The following is a 27,008-nucleotide window of genomic DNA, read 5'->3' as shown; positions in this document are numbered from 1 at the left end:
TTATCATTCAAATTTGGAAAATAACAGCTTTTTAAAAAAATGATGCTATCATAGATTATAACAAGAATGTTAAAAAAGCCTCCCAAATTTATGAATATAATACCTCTAAAATTTGAAGGGTTTATTAAAAAGTAAACACTATCCAAAGGAAATACAGACATAAAAGTAGTTTAATGACAAGACTCTGAATAAATGATTGTGGCTTGAAATAGCGTTCTGACAGTGGACATGGAGAGAAATAGACTGAATGTGAACTAGTTTGGAGGTAAAAGCGACCACAATGCCACCACTAGTCCCTTGCCAAGATTGCAAAAATGTTCCCAAGTAATTACTAGGATTTTCCATAGTCAAGTAGTGACAAGATTATGATAGGTCTTCTCCTAAATCTCATTAGAACAAAAATCTCCTAGAGAAAGATAGCATCACCTTAATCCTTATCAATCGTTATCACCTTTGTGCGACTAACTTGACCAGTGTACAGTGGAATGCCCAGGCAGGACTCCGCAGCCCACCTGGCCTGGCAGGTAAAGTGAGTGAGTGAAGTCACCCTGCTCTAAGAGGAGAAACTGCAGCCATCCTTATTGCCAGTGATGAGAGTGATGGGAACATCTGCAAATGGAGGCCACCTCTGGAGGGATGGCAGCTTCTCCAGTCCAGTCCCTGGCTGGTACTTGACAAGGTGAGTGTGGTATTGCTACAGCTTTTGGTTTTCTAAAAGATGCCAGAAGTGTGGATTTTTTTTTTTAAGTGTGACAACTCTCAATTTTTAAAAATTGGAACTTATTCAAACTTTAAAAAAAGAAATGCAAGGGCGGGGGAGAAAGGAAAAATAAGGTCAATAATTTTAGAACTTCTAGTCTAATGTATTTAGACATTAGTTCATTTAATCTTTATATTAATCCATGAAGTTAAGTATAATTATTTGTTCTGCTGGTGAGAAAATTGAGGCTCAGAGGGCGTGAAACTCACTTCGAAGTAGTCTGAGATCTTGGCCCTATTTCTGTACCTGTAAAACAAGTTTTCTGAGCCCCCTGAAGTAGGGTGTCAAGATCTGTACATATAAAAATGTGTGTATTTTTCTTGGAAAAGGATCTGTAGGCTTTATCATATTCTCAAAGGGGTCCCTGGCCCAAACAGCCTGAGTATAAACTATCCCAGAGAAGAAACGAATGGGGAATTTATAGAAGGTTGTCAAATGTCCAATAAGCATGAAAAAATACTCAGTTTCTCTGGTGTTGGGGAAATCAAGTGAAAGAAATGGGCTTATCTCAGAGGTTAAGCCATGCTTGTCCACATCCACTCAGCGGGTGCAGTGAAACTGTGAATGAATCAATCAGTTACGACTTCTTTGGTCTCTACTGCGGAAACGAGTTATTCTAGAGCTAAACCATGCTGACAAGTGCCCGGTGGCTTCACAATTTGTGTGCACTAACCTGCAAGGAACAATTATAAAGCTCAGTGTATCGTTATTCAAGGCCCATTCTAGCTGTTTGAAAACATTTTTGTGTCTTTTAAGTCATTTTATAACTCCTTACCCTCCTCTTTATTAAAGAAGGATTTTCAGTAATAATCATTAAATGAAAGGAAACACAGTGTATGTTTCTATTATTGAATTGGATGTGTATAACTGTGCCAGTTAAATTTAAAAATTAAATAGATATTACAACTAAAGGAAAAATAACATCTAATATTTTAAGATTGTATTAATGCAATTTAAAAAATTACCTATTCCATCTCAGTAATGAAATAACACTATAGTCCTTGTTTTTTGAGCCTTTACTTCTGCGAATGTCAGTGATTCAGTTAAAATTTGCACGTTCATGTTAAATAGACAAAAGAGCCTAATTTGTCCACCTGTATTCATTTACAGATTATAAAAGACACTTTTTTTTAATACTAATTCTAAAAATTTTCTTTCACTCAAAGTAACAGACAAATCATTAGAAAAAGTCTTAAAGATAAAGATAAGTTTCACAGATTCATAAAAATTCCATTTTACAATAAATCCCAGAAATTGCAGCATTTTCCACATCTCTGTTTCTTCAGAATTGATCAGTGGTGTTCAAATATCTCTGCGGTTGGAATGTCGCCACTGAAATATTTTCGCAGAAAATTCATTATGCATTTCTATTACATATCAGTGAAATCTCTGAAGGTGTTCCCCTTCCACCGAATTTCAAGAGAAGAACTGTATAGCAAACACTGATAATATTTGATCCATTGCTTTAGAATGTGTATCTAGTTCTTCAAAATTGTGCTTTTGATTTCTTCTGGCAATGACCAGCACCTTTTGTCATTTCTCCCAGCATTCTTCTTCAGAATATAACTCTATTTTCTATGGAACTGTCTTTTTTTCTTTTACTTTTTTGTAGTCATTTCACTGGTCATGGCCTTCGCCACAATTTCTGTGCACCGACATTCAAGAAACAATTTTAAAGCTTGGTGCTTCAGAATACGTGATTCAAGGCCAATTCTGTTTGAAAAGATCTTCGTGTCTTTCTCATCTCAAAAAGGAAAATTGCATCCAGCTCTCCTGGTTTATTTTGAACCTCCTATGTAAGCACGAGAATGTGTAATACCACAGGGGCTGGAGACGTAAGCTGCACCTGAAATGAGCTAGACTTATGGAGAACTATTATAAATTTCCTTTTGAAACAAATGTGTGTAACCGAGTCATGTGTGCTTGAGATCAATTGTGTAACTAGGATTTGAAACTTACACAGCTTATTAAAACTCAACAGTACCCACAGCAATGGCTTAGAATTTAGGCCAACAAAAGATGTTTGAGGGGAGGAGTATGTTATCACTAACATTGTTAGAATGACCAATATGTGGTGATAATAACAAGCAAACTGACTTTTTTTGCAACCTTTTGTTGCTTATATTTTGGGCAACTGCTCTCACTAGCACACCCTTGGCACAGCACTGTAGAAAAGTTGTTACTTTTCAACCATAATTCTGGAAAATCCAGAAGTGCTATAGCAACTACTGCTGGCCAGAATTTGGGGTGTCTGGGGGTAAGGAGGAGACAGAACAGGAAGCGAGAAGGCAGACTACACTCACGCCTTGCTGGAGGAAATGGGGATCATTCTAGACTTTGGGCTAGAATCTGACAATAGCTATGAAAATTAAACATTAATATACCTTTCAATCTAATAATACTACTCCCGGGAAAGAGGCTGAATGCACATTGAAATATTCTCATGTGTCTGACCCATGGAATTCCACGTGATCACTAATAAGAATGTTAGATCTGTACTGTCTGACTTAAAAAGTTTTCCATGATTTGGTATTAAGTGGAAAAAGCAAGAGGGCTAAAGGTGCTTACCAAAACAAGTTCCTCTATATGTGAATATGTAACTTTCTGTGATTATAAGTGCCTAGAGCAAGGCATAGAAGGATTATATACCCCTGGCTTGTCAGGGAGAGGAGACGAGGAGGTTTAAAGCAAGAAAAAAATAAGCTGTGGATAAGCGAGAATAGTCTTACAATAAAAACTGCATGCAAAATATCATTCCGTTTATATAAAACTTCATGTATTTATTTGTTCACTGTCCCAAAGAACTATGAAAAGAGGCTACCGAACCAACGCTATTGACTAGAATTTTCTACAATGATGGAAATGTTTTATATCTGTGCTGTGTTGTCCAAAATAGTAGCCAGTAGACAAATGTGGCTATGAGCACATAAAATGTAGTTAGCGTCACCAAGGAACTAAATCTTTAATTTTATTTCATCATATTACACCAGTATAGCTATAGACAGTGGTTTTCTATAAGCAGTACAGTTACAGTTTATTTGTATTTTTCTTCTACTCTCTATAGTTTTTAATGTTTCTATGATGAACAGTTATTAATTATGTAATCAGTAAAAAAAATTACAGAGAAGTAGTATGAGTAGTGATTAAGAGCTCAGATTTAGAGCCAGATAGCCTCAGTCAAATCATAGCCTTGCTACTTCATTGCTTACGATTTGGGGCAAAGTATTTAATTTCAAATTAGTTTCTTTACTGTGCCTCAGTTATCTCATCAGTAAAATGGGCATGGTCACTATACCTACCTCATAGGGTGATGTGAGGACTAAATGTGTTTATACATGAGAAGTACTTAGAACAATTCCTGAGGCATGATGTTTGATGAGTATTTGAAAATGTAAATATTATTAGTTGTACTTACCAAGGGTCTTATTCACAAGTAATTAAAAGATTCTGGCTAAGGAATTTACCAAATAGGTACTGGTGGGCTCACAAAAATATTGAGATGTCTGGAGGACATAAAACCCCAAAGGGCAAACCCCAAATGATGCTTCATTACCAGTTCTGATGAAGAAGCAACTGATGCCAACATGTGCTCTCTGGAGGTCAGTCACTTCTCTTCCATTTCTGAGTGAAAGTCCTGCCTGAGTGATCAGATTGGCTAAGCTTAGATCACATGTTTTGGACAAGCCGGAAGGAGTCTGGGAAAGCAAGTCCTTCATCTAGCACTTTCAGCTTCTGTCTGGGAGGTGGCTGTATGGTGGGGGGGCTCCCCCAAATAGAAAGAACTTTATGTGCTAGGCGGCCAAAAACAAAGATAAAAAATATACTAAAAATGCTATTTAAACTAAGGAAAGTTTGAGAGAGAGAGGAGAATGAATGTAACATCTTCAAGTAGATCTAGATTTTGGACTCATTAGCTCAGAGTAGCTTTGCAACTTTCAGAGGTAACTGTAGCTCCCTAGACCCTGGTTTTCCTATCTGTGAAATAAAAGTGTTGCATCAGATGGTATGTATGTCTGGACATTGTCAGTTGTGACATGCCACATTCTCTGATATTTCCGTGACTGGTATGATTTAAAAACAGAGAACATCGAAAAGATCTCACAATTATGCTGAAAAAAATTATTATTTTGTCTAAAGTCATCTCAAAATTAATTTGGGGAAATGGTCAGTCTATACATTTTTATAGGAATTCGTATTTTTTTTCCTTTAAAGTAATTTGCCAAAGTGACACCGCTGGTTATTGGGAGAATTGAGAGGAGATCCTCAGTCTTCAGACCCGAAAGCCCGCCCTCTTGCGCTCTCTGAAATGGACCAGGCGGTTTGTAAAAGGGAGAGAAACAGGTGCCATGAGGCAGAACCGGGGACAAAAAATGGAAGACTCTGCTTCTGTAAAAGTCCTTTGGAACTTGCTGGCTGTTTCCATTTTATCCACATGCAGAGGCAAGGGGAAGAAAGCTCTTGCTTTCTTCCATTTCCAGTATGAAAGTTGCTAGAGCTCAGAACCCTCCTAGTTCTAACATTTAGAAAATATTTTGGCTTCAAATTGAAGCATTTTAGAATCTTGTGAGTTTTATTTCTATCTAATAATACATTTCAGCAAACAATGAGCTTTGGTATCTACCTAAGCAATTAGTTCAAACACTATCTTTTAAAGTTAGTAGACACTGAGGGTAAAAAAAATGAAACAGTATTTTATTTTAAGCGGCTTAATTAAAGTCTTTAACTACTTATCTATTTATTGCTTTATTCTAAAGTGTTTTTGCAATGCCCAAGTGCTTTGGCAGAGCATGGAGAAATATGATTATTAATTACTATTATCATAACCATTTCACAAAGCAATAAGTACTTAGACTTCCACCCATACTTCCTAGGAGCAAAAGTTTCACATCAACATTCCTCAAAGACAAGCAACTTCAGCGTAAAATATTCATATGAATCATCAAGAGCTATTATTAAACCCTTTTCAGAGTTTCTGAGTCATTAACTACAAGAAGATTTAACTTAGGTTTAATGTGAAGAGAAAATAGAGGGCCGGAATTTAATTTTTTTCTTCTCTCTTCAGAAGTACTGGTCTTTGACCATATTTCCTTGTACTTCCTGTCCTCCCTCTCACTCCTTTTAAGAGAGAGGTGATATTCAGATCCACACTGATTCCTCTGTAAAATGAGAATTGTGTCTGTGAGAAATGTGTTCAGGCCTCTTCCTAGTTCTGTCAAGGTAGTATACTAAAATGGGCTGCTGGCTCCTTCCCCACAATCTACCCTAGAAAAACTGTGGAAGCAGATGTAAGCATAGATGTGAGAAAATGATCAACAATACCTCCAAACTGTGAGAAACCTCTGGGGAGACGGAAGGTTGTATGGAGCGGGTATGTGGAAGGTGGGGAACTGCAGCCTGGGGCAGACTGCTGGAGGGCAGAGGAGACAGAGAGGATGGGCTAAGAGGACTCTGAATCCTCCCCTCACACTCCCCCTCAAATGGATGCTAGCTGGCCTCTTGGCCACAGAAAGCGGTGGTATCAGCACCTGCTGCCAGTGCTGTCAGGATCTATGAAAGCCCTGCAAAAGCTCTGCTGGGGTGAGTAGCTGATGAAAACAGGACAGACCAATTGATATTTAGCCTTCACTCATTCATCCTTCCCCCTGGAACTCCTCTGATGGTAGATTTTAACCAGGAGACCACTTTTCATAGAAGTTACCTGGTGGAGAGGCACGAAGGGCGTAGTCTATGTAATTCTGCCCTATCTGGAGCGACCTGCCCAGAGCTTATCCCTTCCTCCCTCCCTTTTAAACTCACCTGGACGGATTCAACTCTTCCTCAAAACACATTACCAGACAGGGTAGCTTACAACAGGAACATAAGTTCCCAGGGCAAAATAACTGTCCACCTAAAGACAACAAATATTGATTGGAACTTATGGAAAAAGAGCTTAAAATAAGCATAATAAATGCATATTCTAAAGGGGATGATGGGGAAACGTGGAGATGTGGATCAAAGGCTACAAACTTCCAGTTAGAAGATGAGTAATTTCCGGGTGTCTGATGTACAGCGTGGCGACTATACATAACAATACTGGATCGTATACTTGAAAGCTGCTATGAGAGTAGAACTTAAATGTTCTCACCATAACAACAACAATGGTGATCAAGTGAGGTGAAGGAGAATAGAGCTGAGAGATCAAGAAAAATTCCAATCAGGTCTTTCGATCATCATTGACTAAAGCCAGTCACTCCTGAACTTTCCAATTGCACAAGCCCAAAAAAATCTTGATTGGGTGTGCACATGTTTTGAGCATGTGCGCTCAAAGCAGCTTGAGTTGGGCTTCTGTCTCTTGCAAGCAAAGAGGCTGACTAACAAGGTGGTAGCAGGGGGTTAGGTATCACTAAGCTTGCTTTTAGCTCTGCGTTTTTATGCTGCTGTGAACAGAGCATACTCAAAGTGTTGCCCCTTCCCCAAGGAGCTAATTACGCTAGCTAATAATTCACTAACTAAAGCCTCTAGCCTTTCCTCTTATCCATTCTTTACGTGGCAGTCTCCATGTTCTTGTTAAAATAATACATATTTGTGTACTACTTAGAATATATATAAATTATGATTCCACTTATACGAAGCTCTAGAAAATAAAAATTAATCTCTACTGATAGAAAGCAGATCAGTGGTTGCTGGGGATGGGAGTGGAGCGGGAGGGAGGATTAAAAAGGGGGCAGGAGAAAAAATTGGGAGATGACGATATGTTTTCTTTCCTGACAGTGTTTATGGTTTTGGCAGTATATATTATGTGGAAACCTATCAAAATGTATACTTTAAATATGTGTGGTTTATTATATGTCAATTATATCTCCATAAAGTTGTTTAAAAGGAAAAAAAATATTCTACGACCATGTCAACCTGAACAAGCCCGATTCCGTCTGATCTCCAAAGCTAAGCAGGGTCGGGCCTGGTTACTACTTGGATAGAAGACCACCAAGGAAGACCAGGTGCTGTAGGTGTAAAAAATAAAAAATAAGGGATTTTAAGCAGATAAAGTCCTTGCAATCTGTGAGGTCAACCAAGGGTTGCCTCGCCTAAAATAAATAAATAAATACATACATAAAGACTCATTGATTGACAAACAAAAAGCAAATCAGATAATGTCACCTTATTTAACATTCTTCAGTGGTTTCCCAGTTCTCTTAGGGCAAAATCCAGCCTCTCTTATGTGGCTTGGAAGGCTTGCATGAACTGGCTCCCTCTCAGTCTCAGTGCAATCCTTTCCATGTTCAATCTCTTAAATAGATGGGATTTCTTTGAATTCTAGGGCCACTTCAGGCTTTTGCATCCTTTTGCTTCTTGAAACATTCTCCCATTCTCTGCTCCTACACATACACGTTTCCATGGATAATTGCTTTAGACTTCTGCTTAGATGTCCCCTCTATGGAGCTTTCACTGACCATCTCCCTCAACCCCATGATTGCATTAGGAGCCCCTTCTATGCACACCTGTAGTGCACAGGATTCCCATCAAACTTATAGAAAACCCAGGCCAAATCTGCAAGCAAGGGCGAGGCGGGGTAGTACAGTGGTGAGAGCTCAGGCTCCGATGTCAGATATCAGCTCTGTCGCTTAATAGTGTAACCATGTTCTCGAACCTCACTGTGCTTCAGTATTATCCTCTGTTAAATTGAGACCACAATGATACCTAGTTCACTGGGTTGTTTTGAGGATTAAATGAGATAATCTGTGTAACTGGAGGTCCAGTGCCTGGTTCAGCCCAATATAACTAAATAAAACAATATCATAGACCATAAGAGCAAAGGAACTAACCAATAATAGAAGCCAGTCAAATAAATATTTCTGTATTACCAAGCTGGGGAAGCCGGTTTAGAGAGAAGTAGCTTACTTAAACAGTGGTGGCTCAAACTCACAGCTTCTCCTCTGAGGCTTTCTGTCCAGTTTTCCCGCCGTGTTTCTTTGATGTTGAGGCCTTTTGAGTTTTTGCAAAACTCTGATGAAGTAATACCCAGAGGCGAGGAGTCCAGTGGAGTGTTCCATCAGGGAGGAGATGTCCCTCTCAGCTTGCGTGTGAGTGAGCCCCTTGCAGCGGAGGCTGTGTTGTGCTTCCCAGACCCACAACCTCAGGACTGAAGCACTCATGCCCCCAACCTCTAGGTGTGTTGGCAGCCAACACTCAGACGAGAACCTATCTGGGAATTGCTATGGTTGGTGAGCACTGCCTCACCCAAAGTGTCTTCACTGGGGCAGCTGCATCCAACGCCTGGTTGATGGAGGGGTACAAAGGCCTGGCCTCCTCGCCCCAATTTGAGATGATTCTGAAGGCCATTCGGCTCCAGAACTTCCATAGGATTGGCCTCTGTTATGGCTGCATAGCAGTTTAACTCCATCCGATTTGTGCTTGAGAGCACTTCTCAACAAACTTCCTGCCTGCGAATCTCTGGCTCAGAACCTGCTCCATGGAAACTTTATCTGTGTCACCCTTTAAGTCTAAACAACCATCTCGTGGCTCATTGGACACCCTAATGTCCATATAATCATGTGCCATTGGGCAGGCAGCCAATTCAGGGCCCTATCCTCTGAAGCCAAAACAATGGGAAGCAAAGAGAGTCTTGAATTAGAAGAATAAAAGCAAATACCCACTGTCCTTATGGATTTGAGAGGTTGAGTTATATTTTAGGGCAAGCAGCATTTGGGAAAGAGGCTCTAAGCTTATCGAATGATTGAAAAGGATGTTTAGGGTAGAAATCTGGGCGATAGGGACACAGACAGCTGAACTCTACTTACTAAAATGTAAGCTCCCAAAGGTAAGGATGTTTGTCTGTTTTGTTCACTGCTGTGTCTCTAGCATCTAAAACAGCACCTGGCACATAGGAGGTGCTCAATAAATACTTATGAAGTTCATCAGAGGAGAAGTGGCTAGGGAAGGAGGCAAAGCTAAAAGCTAAATGAAAAATGTAACTTAATTCGAGTCCCAGGGAGGCAGTAAAGCAGTGAAGCTTGGTAGGTCAAATCATGAGCTGTGAACACAGGCAGATCTTGAATTCAGTTCAGACTTTGCTACTTATAGCTCTAGGACAGCTGGAAAATCATTTAACCTTTCCAAGCCTATTTCCTTATCTGTAAAATGGGATTCATATTTAATATGGTGACTCTGCAAATTAAATAAAATGATTTAAGTACTTGGTACATAGTAGAACTCAATTCTCTGTTTACAAATGAAGGCATATGGTACATATGTACATACACACACACTTAGGTGAGTCTAAGGTGAGTCTAAGGTGATAGTGTTTAAAATGTACCTCTCAAACCTCAGAAAAAGGAATGTGGTACTTTGTCATTTGCAAAAGACTTGATAAGATCTTGGCTTTAAGAATGACAAAAATAATGCAAAATTTTCTGGCCAAGTAGAGCCTATGAAATAAACTTGCAAGGCTACCCCGGCTCATTAATTTGAGTCCTAACTATATTACTAATTTTATAGTCAGTTAAGCAAATAAATGTTTCAAAACACCCTTTGGAGAATGGTCTAATTTGTAAGTAATCTTTTAAAAAATTGGCCATTTGAGATATTGCTGTTAAAGCTTGAATGTTAAGCTTTGACTTCGAGTAGAATGGTTGTGCCAGATCGAAGAAAAGCCATTTGACTTTTTTATCCCTGCCCAAACATTTTTAACAAAAGCTGCAGACACAAGATTAGCTGTGGCATCTAATTACCATGGTATATAAGCTACCAAATCCATTCTGACTTCAAGTCTCTTGTCGAATGTGGGGCAGAAGTGGGAAAGCTGCCAAGGAGTGCCAAAGGGTTCACATAAATCCTTCAATTACAGGGAATTGTTTAAAATGAGGCAGAACAATACAAGTGTACTTTGTGCCCCCTCTTCACATTTTGATTGACCAAAAAAAAAAAAAAAATCATGTATTTAATTCAGAGGTAATGCTCTGCCTTTCATGGCACCATTATTGCTGATTTGGACCTTCTGGTTTTCTTCTCTTTCTTGTTGAATAGCAGCTATGAAATCTGAATAGAATTGACCCTCACTTAATCCTATTTCCCTTGGCACAGTCATTGATTTAGGTCTCTCAGGCCTAAACCAATCAGCTGATGGCCTTTCTTTGACCACGGTGATTGGCCAGGGCTGGCGCAATCAGCTCATGGCCTTTCTCTGATCACAGGGATTGGTCAGGGCTGGTCCAATCATGGCAAAGCTAAGGACTCTTCCTTTGACTACAAATAAGGGGAATCAGCCTTGATGGAACACTCACTATACCTAGTAGAGTGTAGTGAGAGAGTAAAACTAAGTCATTGAGCCCTTGGATCAAATATTCCAGAAATCTACATACTCTCAAATTTCCAGGTATGTGAGTAAAAAGGGTTTAAATTGGATCTTCCGCTACATTAAAACTAAAATTTCATAAATAAGTTATGCCCATCAAAAAATGGAAATGTATTTCCAAAATTATATTTGACTCCTTGCATTTTATGACAGGGCTCAGCCCACAATTCCCTGTAGTGACATGTATAATCAAGGTAGATGATCTTACTTAAGCAAAATGATTTTCCTTCCTAACTGAAGTAGAATCTGATTCTTGAATTTGCAACTTGTTTACACATGAGCACTGCACATTCTTTTTTTTCCTCCAGTTTTAGAAATAATTAACATACATCACTATATAAGTTTAAGGCATATAGCATGAGGGTTTGACTATTGCAGTAGATTATTGCAGCTAACATCCACCAACTCATATAGATACCACATAAAGAAAACAGAAAAAAAAGGAAAAATGAAAAGATTTCCTTCTTGTGATGAAAACTCTTTGAGGAAGTATTACTTTACATTATTAGGAAGCCAAAGAGGGACCCTTGAGATAATTTATCCAATCATTTCATTCATTTAAAAAATTAATTTATTCAAATTATTATTTATAAAAATTTTATAAAAATTTATTCAAATTATTCAAATTATTGAGCTCATATTATGTGCCAGGCACTGTGCTAAATAATGGAAGATACAGGGCACCCTTGAGGTGTACACAGGAGATAAGGAGACCAAGATCCAGTGACATTAGGGAAGTTGCCCAAAGTCACCTGTCCACTGGACTTGTAAAAGAGACTTGAATCGCAGACCAGTGTTATTTGGCACAACATGAGAAATCTTCTTGAAAAAGAATTAACATGAATTAATATTAAAAATGAGCTTCTACAGGCTTGTTTAATTCCTATTAGAGAAAAGACTTTTCAAGAAGCATGCATTCAATAAGCATTTTGCTGAGCACTTACTGAGTCTGCTTTATTAGCGACATGCCAGATGCTAGGGAAATAAAGTCGTGTTCTGGTAGGGTCAAAAACAATTTAAAGACAGAATGTTGGGCAGTGGGATGGTATTATTGTGGAGGCATGCTCAGGTTGCCATGGCAGCTCAGAGGAGGACAGTGAAAGCTTCCCCAAAGGGGTGATGCATTTGAAGGGCAAGTAGGCATTAGAGAAGCTTGGGGAGAGTAGGACTTTCCAGGAACAGACAGTATTTACTGTAATTAATGTTACTAAAAAGAAGACTGGCGTTTTCTCAGCAGTACCTGATACATTTAGAGATGATGTATCCAATTTCAATCATTTAGCTCCTTTGTCCCTAAAAGTTGGAGCTGCCTTGACAGACCACAGATCTAGTTTGGGAAATGGCGCGATGAAGCCAATATTTGAACAGATCTTAAAGTATAAGGTGCTTGAGACTCTATGAGTGGTTCAAGTGGCTAAATTATTTTACCTGAAACATTTGTCCTAATCACAACCCCAAACGCAGTTTTAACTCTTTCCATAAGCAATAGATCCATAAAGATTTGGATTCCACCTGTGTCTACTTCAGCCAGGCAGCTCATCTCACAACATCAGTTCTATGTCCACCTGTGATCTCCTCCCTTGCTTGGCTGAGCCCTTCTAGTTCCTTTTATAGGATACTTTGGGCTGCTCTCATCACTGATGGACAGGCAGGAAGCACTTGCTCTCAAGCCTTGGACCTCAGAACCTCCTCCATTCCATGGGGAGACCTCCAGCCAGTGTTATGCCTCCACTGGCCCCAACACTGCCTCAGGCCACATTGTTTGGTCTCCACGACCCCATCTCTTCTTCCATACTCAGTGCTGCCCTGTCCTGGTCACAGCCTGATGCCTCAGGCAGCAGATGAGTTGGAGCCGCCCTGTCGTTGGCATTTCTGACTTCTTGTCTCTCCATGGGCTAGTTCTTGGAAGTCACTTATGACTCCAGCTGCTTCTCCCATCTTGCATTTTATCCGCTCTAAGACCTTATTGATTGCTGTAGGCATTATTATTTTATGGACCTCTGAGAGAAAAATGCTGCCAATTAAGCCATAATATAATGCTTTATCATGTAGAAGTTTGTAAAAAATTTTTCTATATATTGAAAAAGATTATTATTTTTTTACTTTTTTAGACATGGGTTTTATCACAGATCACTCTTGTGAATACACAGAAAGGAAATATAAACAAAAAATTTTTGATTTAGATATGACTAAAACTTTTGCACAGTGTCCAGTGCTTTTGCATTTTTTAGGGTCATAGGTGTCTGTGTTTTTCCACAAAACATCGACAGCCATGGTATTACAATACTTCTTCAGAGTTCTCTGGGATTTCCTCCAAGCTGCTGATATTCCAGAAGTTTTCAGGCCTTGTGCAGCAAAAGACCACTATCTGGTGTCAATTGAGAGAACCATCCTGATTTAAGAGATTTTAAAATGTGCACCTCAGAAAAATGGGAAAAATGGTAGTCAGACCTGATGTTCTTCAGCACGTTGTCACCGCTTTAAAACTTATCAGAGAAAAAAAAATTCAGGATCTTGAAATTTCCCTCAGCCTTTTTACATGGCACCACTCTGCGTCTCTCCCAGAGATTTCTAGTTTGTGATTTGGCTCTTCCTGGCAGCCTCGCTCTTGTCAGGCCCACTTCAGGTAGAGGGATGACAGGTTCAAAGCACCACAGCAGGACTTGCTGTCCAAGACTTTCTGATTTTAATCCTGTCAGATTAACGCTTGGATCCATGAGGAGAGTACCTACCTAGAGCCATGTTTGGAGGTATGGCAGGGCTGCAACAGGGTTCTCAGGCCCCAACCCCCTTTTTATAATAAAAATTTTGAGACAGCTGATGGCAGAAGGAAATTTCAGAGTGTCTATCCCTGTCATTTATTTCTAATTTTATTACATTGTGGTCACAGAATGTGGTAAGTACTCTATCATTTCGGAGAGGGTGGTACAAGACTGGAGTGAATATACTAAGGTTTTCTAAGGCCCACTATATGACTAATTTGGTAGATGTTCCCTGAGTCCTTAAAGCTATATTGTCCGCTTCATGTTACAGAGTTCAAAATGTATTCTTTAGGCAAAATATATTAATTATTTTGTTCACCTTTGTGCATACTTTTTTTTTTTAATTTGGAGTATGGAGATAAGCATATCCTATCTCATGTGGTTGTTTTAAGGACTAAATATGTTAATACATGAAAAGAGCTTAGAATAGTGCCTGTCACACAGTAAGCACTACCAAAATGTTAATTATTGCCCTCACTGTTGTTATAATTATTAGATCCTACATTCTATTTTTAATCCATGATATTTTATCTGCCAAAGACTGAGGAAGAGCTGTATGTGGTCTCCCAATACTATTCTGTCAACTGCTCCTTGCATTTTCAATAGATTTTGCTGTATATTAACTGAAATTCATGTGATCATTGTGGATAATCTCTCGATCAGTGAAAGAATTCTAATGCTTTTCGTCTGATTCTGATGTCATTCACTAATTTCATCACAGGTATGTTTCTTTTTTTTTCTCTATTTTTTTAAAAAAATCATTTGTGTAGGGTAGAGGGTTTGAGGAAAAAAAATCTGTTTTTTTTGTGCAATAAGTTGAAACTCATAGAAAACACCCTTCAATTACACCTGAAAATAATACAATATTGTACGCTATATTTTAATAAAAATTTTTTTAAAAAACATTCCTTCCCACTTCCCCAACTTTGCCCTGTTTTACTTGGCAGTCTCTGAAGGCCCAAGAAACTGAGGAAGGAGGGAGCCAGTCTTTCCTCAGATGTTTCTGCCTAATGGCGGCAGCTTTGCCAATAACTCTTGAGGGAGACTGGCTCGGGACAGCACAGGGCCAGAAAACGTTAACACAGCACCAGCAGCTGCATACTCAAGGGAAAAGCGCAGAATTGAGAATGAGAACATCTTGCTGACTCTGCTGAGATAGGCAGAAATATGCCTCTCTCAGTACTAACAAGCAAGAGCGAAACCTGGATGGCTTCAGATGCCAAAATAGTGCTGGATGCAGCCTCATTTAACCTTCACCCCAGGAACCACAAACTAGTATTTCAGATAAAGAAAAAGAGGTCAAGTGCTGGCTGAAAGTTACCACAGTAGTGGGGTGGGGAGGGGGGTCAAAGAGTGCTGTGAAACCTCCCATCTTCTCTCTACCTGATGACTGGTTTAACAAGGCCAAAGGAAATCCTAGGTGGGCAACCATGCCTGGGTTCCCTCACCCTGCAGCAGGATGGTAATAGGTGAGGGGAGAGAGACCAGATGCTGAGCTTGCTTCACCTCCCCACCGTCTGTCTATGAACTGCAGGGTAGAGGGGAGTAAAGTGGACTCAAGCCACAGATCGATCAACACTTTGAGGATGCTTGGTGAGACATGATCTACTGACTGGGAAGGTATGTGTGTGGGAAGATACAGGAAAGTTGTGGATGCTCCCCCTCTTTAATCATCAGAGACCCATTAAAAAAAAAAAAAAGGAAATTTAGTATAAATAAATGAGCAATGACTGAACTGCTAAGAGGCACTGATTCAGCCCCGAAATGAGCAGAGTGAGATGGAATATTGTAAAAGTGCTGTATGAATGGCGTGCGAGGCTGAAACAGATCGCGTCCAAACATGAGTTCCTGTGCCTGTTTGCCCGGGTTGGGATACTGAGTGAGTTACCCCTGAGTTACTCCCATCTCTCTTAGCCTCAGGGCCCTTGCCTCCCCTGTTGAGATGAACTGAAGGCTATGTGAGATAAAGCACAGATGAGGCCAGTATAGCTGTGTCCTTGGGAGGCACTCAGGTGTCCATTCCTTCCAGCTGGCCTACCCTGAGGGTTTAATCTAGAGTCTACAAAAGGTTTGGGGTTAGGTTAGAAGGAAAAAGACTCCTTAACCTCTCTAGGTATCTACCTGGTCTCTGCAGCAACTCCTCCACCCCACCTTCAAAGGCCATCAGCTGTCACTGGGAACGGGTTGCTCTTTGTTCCCTTCCAGCCCACTACTCACCCCTGTCTTCTTCAAAAGCCCCTCTCCTTGCAGGCTCCTTCTGTCCTCTTATGCTCAGTTTACCCCTCTGGCAGCTGTTACTGGCCTTTTGATTACTCGTCTTGTTCGCAAAGGATGTTGGCTCTTAGTTTACACTAACTTCTCCAACATCCGTCAGTTTCTTGCTTCATCACCCACAGGGACCTTGACTTTACCTGTGACTGCTCCACCTCTCGATTTCAAAAACACCCCTTGCTGGCTCAAATACACCTTCTCACCTCACCCCACGTTGGGGTGCTACCTCATCGAGACTTCCAATTTGCTACCTCCTCTGAAGTCCCTCCAGTCTTCATTAAACCTCATACCCCATAGTCTATCATTATCATTTCTCCTATAATCTTAACTGCCTTGCCCCTCTCCCTTCCTTGATGTGGAGTTGGGCAAAAGCCCAACTCCGCATCTAGTATCTTCATCCCAGCTGAACACCGATGAGGGGGAAAACACGTGCATGGTACACACAACCCAACACGTCTGAGTGCCTAGATTTTCACTCTCAAATGACCATCTCATAGCTCAGCCTTCACTGCCATTCCACTTTTCAATACCAAGATGAATTTCTACTTCACACCTTCTGAGAACATCTTCCAGCCACATCCAGCTGATGGTCTCACTTCCTTTCACTAGGAAGAGATTCAAATTCCATTATGCCACCATTAATTTAACCTTCCTCATCCTCTATATGTTTCTCATCGTCTCTTTCTTGAGCCCTATTATAAGGGTGCAGGACTCTTCCTCCTCCTATTTGAGGGTCCATCCCTCCTTTTTTCTGGACTGTGCCCTTCTGTAGACCCTCTCTCCCCTCCCTTCACCATCTCTCTCTCCCCTCATACTCATTGTTCCATCCGCATATCCATGTTCTACCTCCCACTGTGAACGGTCCCCTGACCCCACAGCGCTCTCCAGTGTCACGCCATTTTTCTAGGACCAACATCTCACTGTCCACTCCCCCATTCCTTCAGCCAACTCCGGTCAGCCTCCCACAACCACCTCTTCCTGAAATTGTTCCCACCAAGGCCATCAAAACTCTCATGCTACTAAACCCAACGGACAGTTCCGCCTTTACGTTACCAACTCTCCCAAGCACTTGGCATAGTCCACTTTCTTAAAGAGGCTTTCTCCCAACTCCTGCTCCTCTTCGACACGTCCTCTCCTCTCAGGTCTGGGGTTCCTCGGGTGTCCTATCCCGAGCCCTCTTCTCTTTTCTCTCTCCCTGAATGACCTCATCCAGCCAGAAATTGCTGTATTATCTTTATGCAGATGAGTCACATGTCTCATGCCCCGAATGACCTTGATTTTGTCACCTCCAAAAGCTTCCTTACCCCAGTTTTCTTTTCATTCCCACTTTGAATAACTTGAGTCGCAAGCTGAAAAGTCTTTTCACTCACCTCACCTCCACAAACCAGTCCTGTCAACCTCTACTACCTTTCTCAATCGCATTCACTTCTATCTCCGCTGGCCCAGATCACCACCATCTCCCCCACAAATGCATGTGCCAGCCTCCCACTCACTTCTCTTATCCCCTTCGAGTCCAGGCTCCACCCAACACTAGGCCCCCGACCATGACCAGTAAGGCTCTGTACCAGCTGCCTCCTGCCGGCCTCGCCAGCTTCATCTCCCCTTGCTCACTCTGGTCTAATTGTACTGGCCTTCTTCCATTCAGACCGTGCTCTGGTAAATTAAAGATGGCTGCACATTCTCTGCTTACCAACCCCTGCCCTCCCAATTGGAATGGAGTCTAATGGCCCAACCCTTGTTTTGGGGGTAATTTGCTAAGATTCTTCCTCAGGGCCTTAAAACATGCTACTCTCTGGTATACCTAGACTACTCTTCCCACACTCCTACCTTGGTACTTCCTTCTCATCCCCCAGCTTAAATGCTCTTCAGAGAAGGCTCTTCTAGACCAACCTCAACTAAAAGTAAAACATATCAAGGTGAGACCTGTATCAATCCTTTATTTCCTTAACATTGACATAAATGACACAAGTAAATAGGCATCATAATTAAAATTATTAATCTTATCTCCCTCTCTAGAGCAGGGGTTGGTAACCTATGGCCTATAGGCTGGCCATCTCCTTTTAAAAATAGTTTTATTGGAAAACAGCCACATTCATTTATTCGTGTATTGTCTATTACTACTTTTGACATGGCAGAGTTGAATAGCTGCTACCTAGACCAGGTGGCCCAACAAAGCCTGAAATATTTACCATTTGGCCCCTAAAAGCTTCTCAACGCCAAGGAGAACAAGGCCGATGGCTCACTCATCCCTAGGTTTTTAATACCTCCTCAGAATGTTTGCTGAAAGGATTGCAGGGCCACGAGGCTCAGCTATAAGCCCTTCTTTACTGAGAGGCTTGTTTTGTCAGAGCAGGGCTAGACCAGGGCTGGGCCAATTCTCTTCTAATGTCTCCAGAATCTACGAGGTCCCAAAGATGAAAGCCTTGGAGGAGATGCACCAGAACTCAGAATTCTCAAGTCCAAGGTCAGTCCAGGGAGACCAAGCCATTTCCTCACCCCTTTTGCTCAGTTTTGAAGACAGCAAGGGGTTGGTTAGGACCCTCTACCACCTTTCAGGGGTGTAGTGCTTTGGGCAATTCTCAAGCAAGGATGCAACCACTTTCAGAGGGGAAAAAGGATTTTTTTGTTTCTCTGTCCTCCACAACAAGACTGGGCTGGGCTAGACCCTGGAGAACAGCCATGTAGGAGTATGGGAAAAGACCCTCCCCTGGATGAGAATCTCCCCCCAGCAAGGAGATGGGTATGGTGACAAGGTAGGTCCCACATATGCCATTTCCTGGTTAAAGTAAACTTTGGAGGTCAGGGAGGCGTCAGCTTGTATATGGGCACAGAATGTACATTCACATGTCTGGGGCTTGCCAGGCTGTGTGTATGCAAATGTATGGGGGAGAAAGCGGGCTCTGAGAATTTGCCAGGGCTCCTGAGATGAGCTGCAGATTTTTGCCGCTGATGCCATGAGTTGCTGGGGCCCCTCTGCTCAGAACATATTGCACATACTTCTCCTTTTAATCTGCTACCACTTATCAGGGCCAGGCCCAGCAGAGAAAACATTCCCTTTGCCTGCCCTCCCTCCCAAATACAAAGGTCCTGAGGTCAGGTCCCATGGGTCCTTGGAGGGCTCCTCTAGTGGAGAGCTGAGACAGAGCCAGATTTCAGCAGTCCCAAGTCCTGGAGGGCTTCCAGCAGCTGCTCCCGTGCAGTTCCAATAAAGGTATTCTCCAGGAAGGCAGGCAGGCCTCCCACACCATCTCGCAGGGTATACAGGGGTACCCGCACCAGGCCCAGCACCTGTGAAAGGAGGAAGACAGGGGACATTGGGAACCCAGGTAGCTCATCTCAGTCAGATCTTTCTAAATCAGACACCTCACCCCTGATCAGTCCAGCAAACCAGGCCTGAGGACTCATGTCTCAATAAAGCCTAGCAGGCCCAGCTTTCTGAGACAAATGACCCAAGTCAGGCTATCCAGCTCTATAAATGCTGTTTCTCACACCACGAAACCTTCAGTGGCTCCTGCCTCCAGATGCCTGCTTGGCCCTACACCACTACTTCTCAAAATGTGGTACCTAGACCAGACATGTCGGTACCATTTAGAAACTTCTGAAAATTGCAGATTTGCATGTCTTTTCCTCCATTCTCCACTGAACCAGCAATTCTGGGAGTAAGGCCAGTAAGCACTGTTTTAACAAGCTTTCCAGATGATTCTGATACCTGTCAAAGTTTGAGAACCATCTCCATGCTCCATCTGTCCCCTTACTTCCCTAGCCTAAATCCTAAGGTTTCCCCACAAAGTACCAGGCCACATCTCTTATCCAAGAAAATAGGTCTAGGGTGCACTGCCTAGACATTATCAATGGGGAGAAGAAGAGAGGCTTGGATGGGTGTGTTCTAGAAAGTTGGCTGCAGAGGCCAGTAAAGGGGGAAAAAGGGAGAGACCTTCGCAGGGAGATCAGGTTGGCTGCAGTCACTCAGATGAAAGACCAACCCTTCAACTACACCAGGAAATTGAGGGAGAGGCTTTCAGGGAGAGGGAGGACATGGGGGTGGGGTTCCCAGGCTGGCCCCACCTCCAGCCCGTGGTCCTTGGCGTGCGGTGCGCCAATCTCCACTGCAGCCAGCTGCTCCAGCGTCAGACGCTTGACATAGAAGTGGGTCACGACGCACCGATCGGACACTGTACGCGAGCTACGGTGGTCGGCGCGCTCCACGCGGAAGGCGGCCGCAGCGTCGCCCAGCTCCTCGCCCAGCTCGCGGTTCAGCCCATCCTCCAGGCTTTCGTTCTGCAACGTCACGAAACCGCCGGGGAAGCCCAGGCGCCCGTCGAAGCGCATCTGCATCTGCGGGAAAAGGGAGCGGGGATTGCCCTGGGCTCCAGAGGCCGGCACCCGGGGGAGGTCGCAGGGCGGGGAGAGGTCGGCCGCGCTCCCTCCTCACCAGGACGGCGTAACGCAGCGGGATGCGGCCGAAGAGCAGCCTGGGGTCCGGCGCGTAGAGCAGCGCGTGGCACGCGTGCCGCCAGTTAGGTCCCAGCTCCAGGGACTCCTCCAAGTCCAGCTTGCGGACCCCAGCCATGGCCGGACGCTCTCCCCACTGTCGTCCCGAAGGTCCACGTGGGCAGGCTAGCGGGCCTCACCCTGGACCAATCCGAGCCTGGGTGGGGCGGCCAGGACCAATCCCTGCAGCGCCCAGGGGCGGGATCTAGGCGAAGTTAGGTGGGGCGAAGCCGTTGGCTCTGGGACGCTAGGGAAACCGAAACCTTCCTCTAGATTGGGTCTCCGCAGGCGTCTGGCTGAAAGTGTATCCGGGTCCAGGACGCGGAGGGAGGCGGGTAAATAATGCTTACATCACAGTCCAGCACCTGTGGGACTTCCTGAGCGGGTCTGAAGCGTGGGGCGCACCAAAGGGTTTGTAGTCCGAGCAGGACTTAATTAGAGATGAATCCTGGGAGCCAGAGGAACCATAGGGATAGTTCGGGAAACTCTATCTGGTTTGGTCTGGTTGGTACAGGAGGCACAGGGGCTGCGATGGGGGTTAGGAAAGAAGTGAGGCGGAGTTGGCTTTAGAGACATGGCCTATCCTAGGGCGATGGGGATGGAGAGGACCGATGGGTGTATCAGCTGTCCTGAGTGGTGGGATTGAGGGGACTCATGGCTGATTGAACGTTGGCGGAGAATTGTGCTAGAATGAGGTCAGAGTTTCTGGTCTGGGTGGATGATGGTGTCATTTTTTGAGATGGGGGTCGTAGGAGGGGGTGGTTATTGTAACTGTAGGTCTAGTCTGGGATTGGAGGTAGTGATAAGCAGTTGGATAGGATAGCTAAGATCAATGAAATTTTCCAAGGAAGGGTAAGAGGAAAGAGAGAGCTGTGGGTGAAACCCTGTGGGCACAGGAAGGAGAGTGAGGAAGGTTCAGAAGTAGAAGACGTGCCCCGGGCTTCCTGGACTTAACCCGCACCCACCTGCAGATCACTGAGCTGCGAAGGAAGGTAGGGAGCAGCCCACCCCCAGGGCAGGGAGAGCTACACAGGGCTTGATGCTGAGGAACAGGGATTCAGGATCTGTCACCACAGGCCAGTCCTTCCACACCTTTCTGAGGCCTTGCACTCTGCAGATTGCATCTACATCAAGAGTCAATATTTATTGCACAAGAGAAAGGAGGAGGAAGCTCCTTGAGAGGGCCTGGGCTTAAAGTGACAGCATGGGATAGGAAAGAGCCCGAAAAGCCATTCAGACACAGGCTCATGACCTTAGCCAGCCATTTAAGTCTCACGTCTGCAGTTACGCATCTGTTAAATGGATATACCAACCTATTTAGGGATATTGAGAGGTTAAAGTACTTAGAATAGTGCCTGCCCCACATAAATTTAGCCATCCTTGGAGTTGGGAGTGGGGCAGAGTGCTGTGTCTTATTTTAAAGACCTGCCAGTTGGAACTCAGCCACACTCATATCAGGCCTCAGCATCCCAAGGGGAGAGCGAGATGTCCCTGGCATCTTTCCTAGCTTATTCTTCTGAGTAAAATGGCAGGGACAGTGTCTGTCTACTAACACCAGGCAACTGGATCAAGGTGATGAGACTGTAGGTGTGACTCATTATCCCATTAGAGTTCTAGGGGACTTGGAAATGGTTAAACATTAGAATTACCTTGCAAAAAGCTCATAAAAACTGCCAGTTCCAGGGTTCTGCCCCAGACCCACTGAATCAATCTCTGGCGGTGATGCTGAGGCTTAGGTGGTTTTTACATGTGTTTCAGCTCACTCTAATATGCAACCAGGGCTGAGAATCAGTGCCTTAACCCTTACCCCTAATAATCAAAAGGTGACTTGGTTTTTCTCCTAGATTGGCTTCCTTGCAGGATTTAGGGCCAAAAGTGCCCTTTTCAGAGCTTTAGGCTGTTGTATTTTGCCTTCCTGGTTGCTTGAGGAGGCTTTAAAAAATGAATTCTATTATTTCTAAGGCAACGTGGATAACTCTGAAACCAAGGCAACAGCTATCCAAAAATTAATGACTTTGGAGACCTGAGCTTTATCAGGATGAATGAATATGGAAGTCCTCAAGCCTCCCCAACTTTGCCTCCCTTTCCACACTGCTCTCTGCCTCTGCCAGGATAGCCCAGTCTCCACACCTCCCTCCTCCCTTTCCCCATCCCACCATCCTAAGGCAGATTGCCCAGGTTGAAGGCCGGAGGTAAATAGCTGAGCAATGCTATATGTGCCTCAAGAGCATGGTTTTGAGTACCAAGTTCTTAATGGTACTCAAAACTAAAAATAAGTCAGTGGTTCACCTCAGAGGTTACTAGGGAACGAATTCGTTATTTTAAAAACAATGAGGAAAAGAATCAAGCATTTATTCTGTCTTTTTTACATGGGCTCCTCAGGGCTACCAAATAGTTGATGGGGGAAGTTTCTCTCTGTAGAGTATTTCAGTTAATCGAAGACAGAGGCAATCAAAATTTATCATTTTTATTATTTTTAAACTTTAAAGGCTTAATAGATCCTAAGGATTGATCATCAATGGCTGCTAATATTACTAAAAGAAAACCAGCTATTTTATGCCTCATGATGGAAGAACACACCACTTCCTATGAAGTATTCTTGCTAAAAAATAGAATTTGAATCTGGATGTGACTACCATTTTATAAGAAATGCAAAAGAACATCTTTAAATATCAGGAAGAAGCTTGAATGACCCATGTGATAGTGGATCAAGTTGGAGATATCAGTCTGAATTTGTGTTTAACTTAATTCAGATATAGATGGTTACACATAAAAATATTTATAGATATATATATATATATCTTAAGATACTGTACATGTATATTTCTTTGCCCTGTCACCTGAAGGGACCTAAAAGGAATGATACCCCAGTATCAATAAGCATACCCGCTGCCCAGATCTTGATTTCTAATACCATTTTCCAGTAAAACAAACAAACAAACAAACAAACAAAAATTCCTTGGAGGAATGGCCGATTCAAGCACTGGAGCAGGAAATATACAGGATGAAAACATGATGAGACTGGAGCATCTTGTGATTCCAGAAAGTAAGGAAGTATACCTAATGGGAAAAAAAGTATTGATGGGAGCATGTGAAAGGAACAGGGACACAGGAGCCTACTGAGTGAGTTCTCAATGGCCAAAGCCGAAACAGTTTGAGCAAAAAATTAATAATAAAGTTATATTAGATCATAACTTAAAGTATAAAATATCTAAAGGTTCCTAGTGATATAAATAATGAATAAAGAAATAAGTGGGTGAGAAGAGACAGTTCTCCCATGCAGAAAAGTTTGAAATAACGTAGATACTCTGCCCTCAAGGAGGTAAAGCATAGCTGTTAACCCCTTAGTGTGGGTTGTGAATAGTGACTCCCTTCCAAAGAGGACAGTATGGAAAGAGGTGTTTGTGTATGTGTTTGGGGGCAGGGGGGCACGATTTGTAACTTTGTGGGGAAATCTGACAAACATTACTTTAGCCAGGTGACCAAGGTCAACATCAACAGTAATAAGTCATGTTGATAGTATATGTACCCTTGATATGATGTAACGAATAGGGTACCTTAACTATATTTGTGGTCTTCCTCCCAAAATGACGTAACCCCAGTCCAATCATGAAAAAAAAGCATTACATAAATTCTAAAAGAGAGACATTCTAAAAAATACCTGACCAGCATCCCTCAAAACTATTAAGGTCAGCAAACACAAGGAAAGCCTAAGAAACTGTGACAACAAAGAGGACCCTAAGGAGTCATGACTAAATGTAATGCAGTATCCCGGGGTGGGATCCTGGGTCAGAGAAAGGACTTTAGATAAAAGCCAAGGAAATCTGAATAAAATATGGACTTTGATTAATAGTAATGTATCAATTTGGGTCCATTATTGTAACAAATAATGCCATACTAATGTAAGATGTTAATAAGGGAAGCTGGGTGGGGTCTATGGGAACTCTGTACTTCAGTGTGTTTCTATAAATCTAAGCCTTCTAAAAAAAGTTTATTTGTAACAAATCAGGAGGATGCAATAGGTAAAATCTAGACTGAAGGAAACTTTACAAGACAAATGACTCGGTTTCTTCAATAAATGAGTTACAAGGGGAAAATAGATATGGAGGCAAAATCTATACATTAAAAGAGAGTGAGGAGACATATCATTTGAAGCGATTGGGCTTTATTTGGATCCCAATTTGAAGAAAGAGAAAAAGTAAGACAGTGGGGGAAATGTAAATGTCGACTGGATATTTGATATATGGAAATTATAATTTTTAAAAATGTGATAATATTGTGGCTCTAAAAAAAGATTATCTTTTAGAGACATATGCTGAAATATTTATGAATATGATAAAAAGTAATCCAGTCAGGAGGTAGTGGGTGAGAGTATAAATAAAATAAGATTGGCCATGAATTGATTATTTTTGAAGCTGAGTGATGGTTCTATAACAAGGGCTTATTATATTATTCTCTTTACTTTTATATAGTTTGATGTTTTCCATAGTAAAAAGTTGAAAATAAAAAGATATTTGACTTCTCCTGAAGTTCAAGGTAAAGGTTGTAATTTACATTTGAATAAAGCTTTACATTTCACAAAACCATCTTACAGGCAGGATCCCTTTTGGTCCAGGAGAGGGAGAGAGGTTAGGGGTCTAGTCTCACTTTTTAGGCAGAAAAGAGACTGTAAACAATATCTACCATCCGCCAGAAAATTTAAAAGCATTGTATTTAATTCTCCTAAATTTTTCCAGGTGTTTAAAATGCAGAGCCAAGGTTGAAAGCCGCTGATTTTGAAAAATACACAGTGGTGGGGTCCTGGGAGGAGACACCACCAGCAGAAAGCTGCCAGCTAGAGCCAGTTGGGTTTTATCCAACAGGACTTCCTGCAAGGGCTAGATTCTGTTATATTTTAGGCACTCACATACCTGAAATCACAATCAGGAGCCTTAGAAAAGGTGGCATTCTACAGAAGCCAGCCCTGTTCTTGGTTGTTTGCAGGTCCAGCATCAAGAATATACACTGTTCGTGTTGTCTGCAGCTCGTTAGGTGGATCCATTTCACTATAAGAACAGAACTTTTCTGACACATCCACCTTCATGCCTGGACCTCTTCACCTAAATACCCCACAAGCACCTCAAACCCCACACACCCAGGAACGAACTCTGCACTTCTCTCCCCCACCCCATCTTCATCTCCGTGCATGACCCAACACCTACCCAGTCACCGATGTTGGAAGCCTGAAAATCCCCACAGACAACTCCGCCCCAGTCCAGTCAGTCTTCGCTTCCCAGGTCCCTCTCATTGTCTCCTCTCTCAGTGCCCTCGTTTTATCAGATGAAGGTCAGACCTTCATCTTTTCTCATCTGGACTGTGCCTCCTAACTGCCGGTCTCACTCTTCAAACCTGCGCTCCACACAGTTTCATGATCCAGCTAAAAGCCATGCCCTGTCGCTACCTCTTCAGGGGCTGCCCTTTTCTACAGGATACAGTAGAGCAAACTCAACAGCTCAGGTGTGGGCTTTGCTTTCTATATCAGTGATCTATTGCTGAAACGTATTGTAAAATGTGGTGACTTAATACAACAATAAACGCATTATATCACAGTGTCTGTGCGTCAAGAATTACAGAATAGTTCTAGCTCAGTGTTTCCCATGAGGTTTTAGTCCAGATGTCATCCAGGGCTACGGTCAAATGAAGGCTTGACTAAGGATAAAGAATTTGCTTCCCAGGTGGCTCACTGACATCGCTCAAAGTCGATGCTGGTTGTTGGCAAAAGCCTGTTTCTCACCATGTAGATCTCTCCACAGGGTTGCTTGAGTGTCCTCCTGACATGGTGGCTGGCTTCCTTCAGAGTGAGTGATCCAAGAGAAAACAAGATAGAATCTATGTCTTTTATGATCTCATCTTAGACGTCATACACCATCACTTGTATAGTAGCCTAGTGGTCACACAGGCCACCCTAATGCAATGTGAGAGGAAAGTACACAGCAGGAACACCAGAAGTGAGGATCGGGGGCCATCTTGGAGGCTGCTCCCAGACCTTCCTCTCAAATTTGACATAACCACTCCAACGCTTTGTGTACCACCAACACAAAAAGATTCACATTCCCAGAACCTACAAGTCTCTGTCCTGTGTCTTCTATCTTAGTGTTCTTCATGCCTGCAAAATCATTTATTTACTTGGTCAATTTCTTTTTCCAGCTTTATTGTGGTATAATTTGACAAAAAAAGTTTAATATTTAAACGGTACAGTGTAGTGCTTTGAGATACACTGTGAAATGATTATTACAATCAAGCTAATTAACATCACCTCACATAGTTACCATTTTTGTGTGTGTAGTGCAAACACTTTAGATTTCTTAGCAAATTTTAAGTATACAGTAATACAGTTATTAACTATAGTCACCAT

At 42.4% G+C, this 27,008-nt stretch overlaps 1 protein-coding gene and 1 long non-coding RNA gene across 3 annotated transcripts; one reads left to right on the top strand and one right to left on the bottom strand.

The window, feature by feature from the left end:
• Positions 1-18,034: 18,034 nt before the first annotated feature.
• On the bottom strand, positions 18,035-20,750 carry NUDT16 (nudix hydrolase 16). The gene is made up of 3 exons (XM_039837134.1): positions 20,556-20,750; positions 20,189-20,458; positions 18,035-19,411 (listed from the first exon to the last, which is right to left on the bottom strand). The coding sequence occupies exons 1-3, from the start codon at positions 20,691-20,693 to the stop codon at positions 19,247-19,249; spliced, it is 573 nt and encodes a 190-aa protein (XP_039693068.1). The 5' UTR covers positions 20,694-20,750; the 3' UTR covers positions 18,035-19,246.
• A 2-nt stretch (positions 20,751-20,752) lies between these two features.
• Positions 20,753-26,205, top strand: LOC120582075 (uncharacterized). 2 transcript variants are annotated; one of them, XR_005647449.1, is made up of 2 exons: positions 20,753-23,660; positions 25,598-26,205. It is a non-coding gene; the product is annotated as an uncharacterized LOC120582075 (long non-coding RNA). The 2 variants fall into 2 exon arrangements; XR_005647448.1 differs by having other exon boundaries at positions 25,351-26,205.
• The last annotated feature ends 803 nt before the right edge of the window (positions 26,206-27,008 follow it).

Source organism: Pteropus medius, unplaced genomic scaffold, assembly GCF_902729225.1.
Source record: "Pteropus medius unplaced genomic scaffold, Ma_sr-lr_union100, whole genome shotgun sequence".
In the NCBI taxonomy this organism is placed as follows: domain Eukaryota; kingdom Metazoa; phylum Chordata; class Mammalia; order Chiroptera; family Pteropodidae; genus Pteropus; species Pteropus medius.
This window is presented reverse-complemented; position numbering and strand designations above follow the sequence as displayed.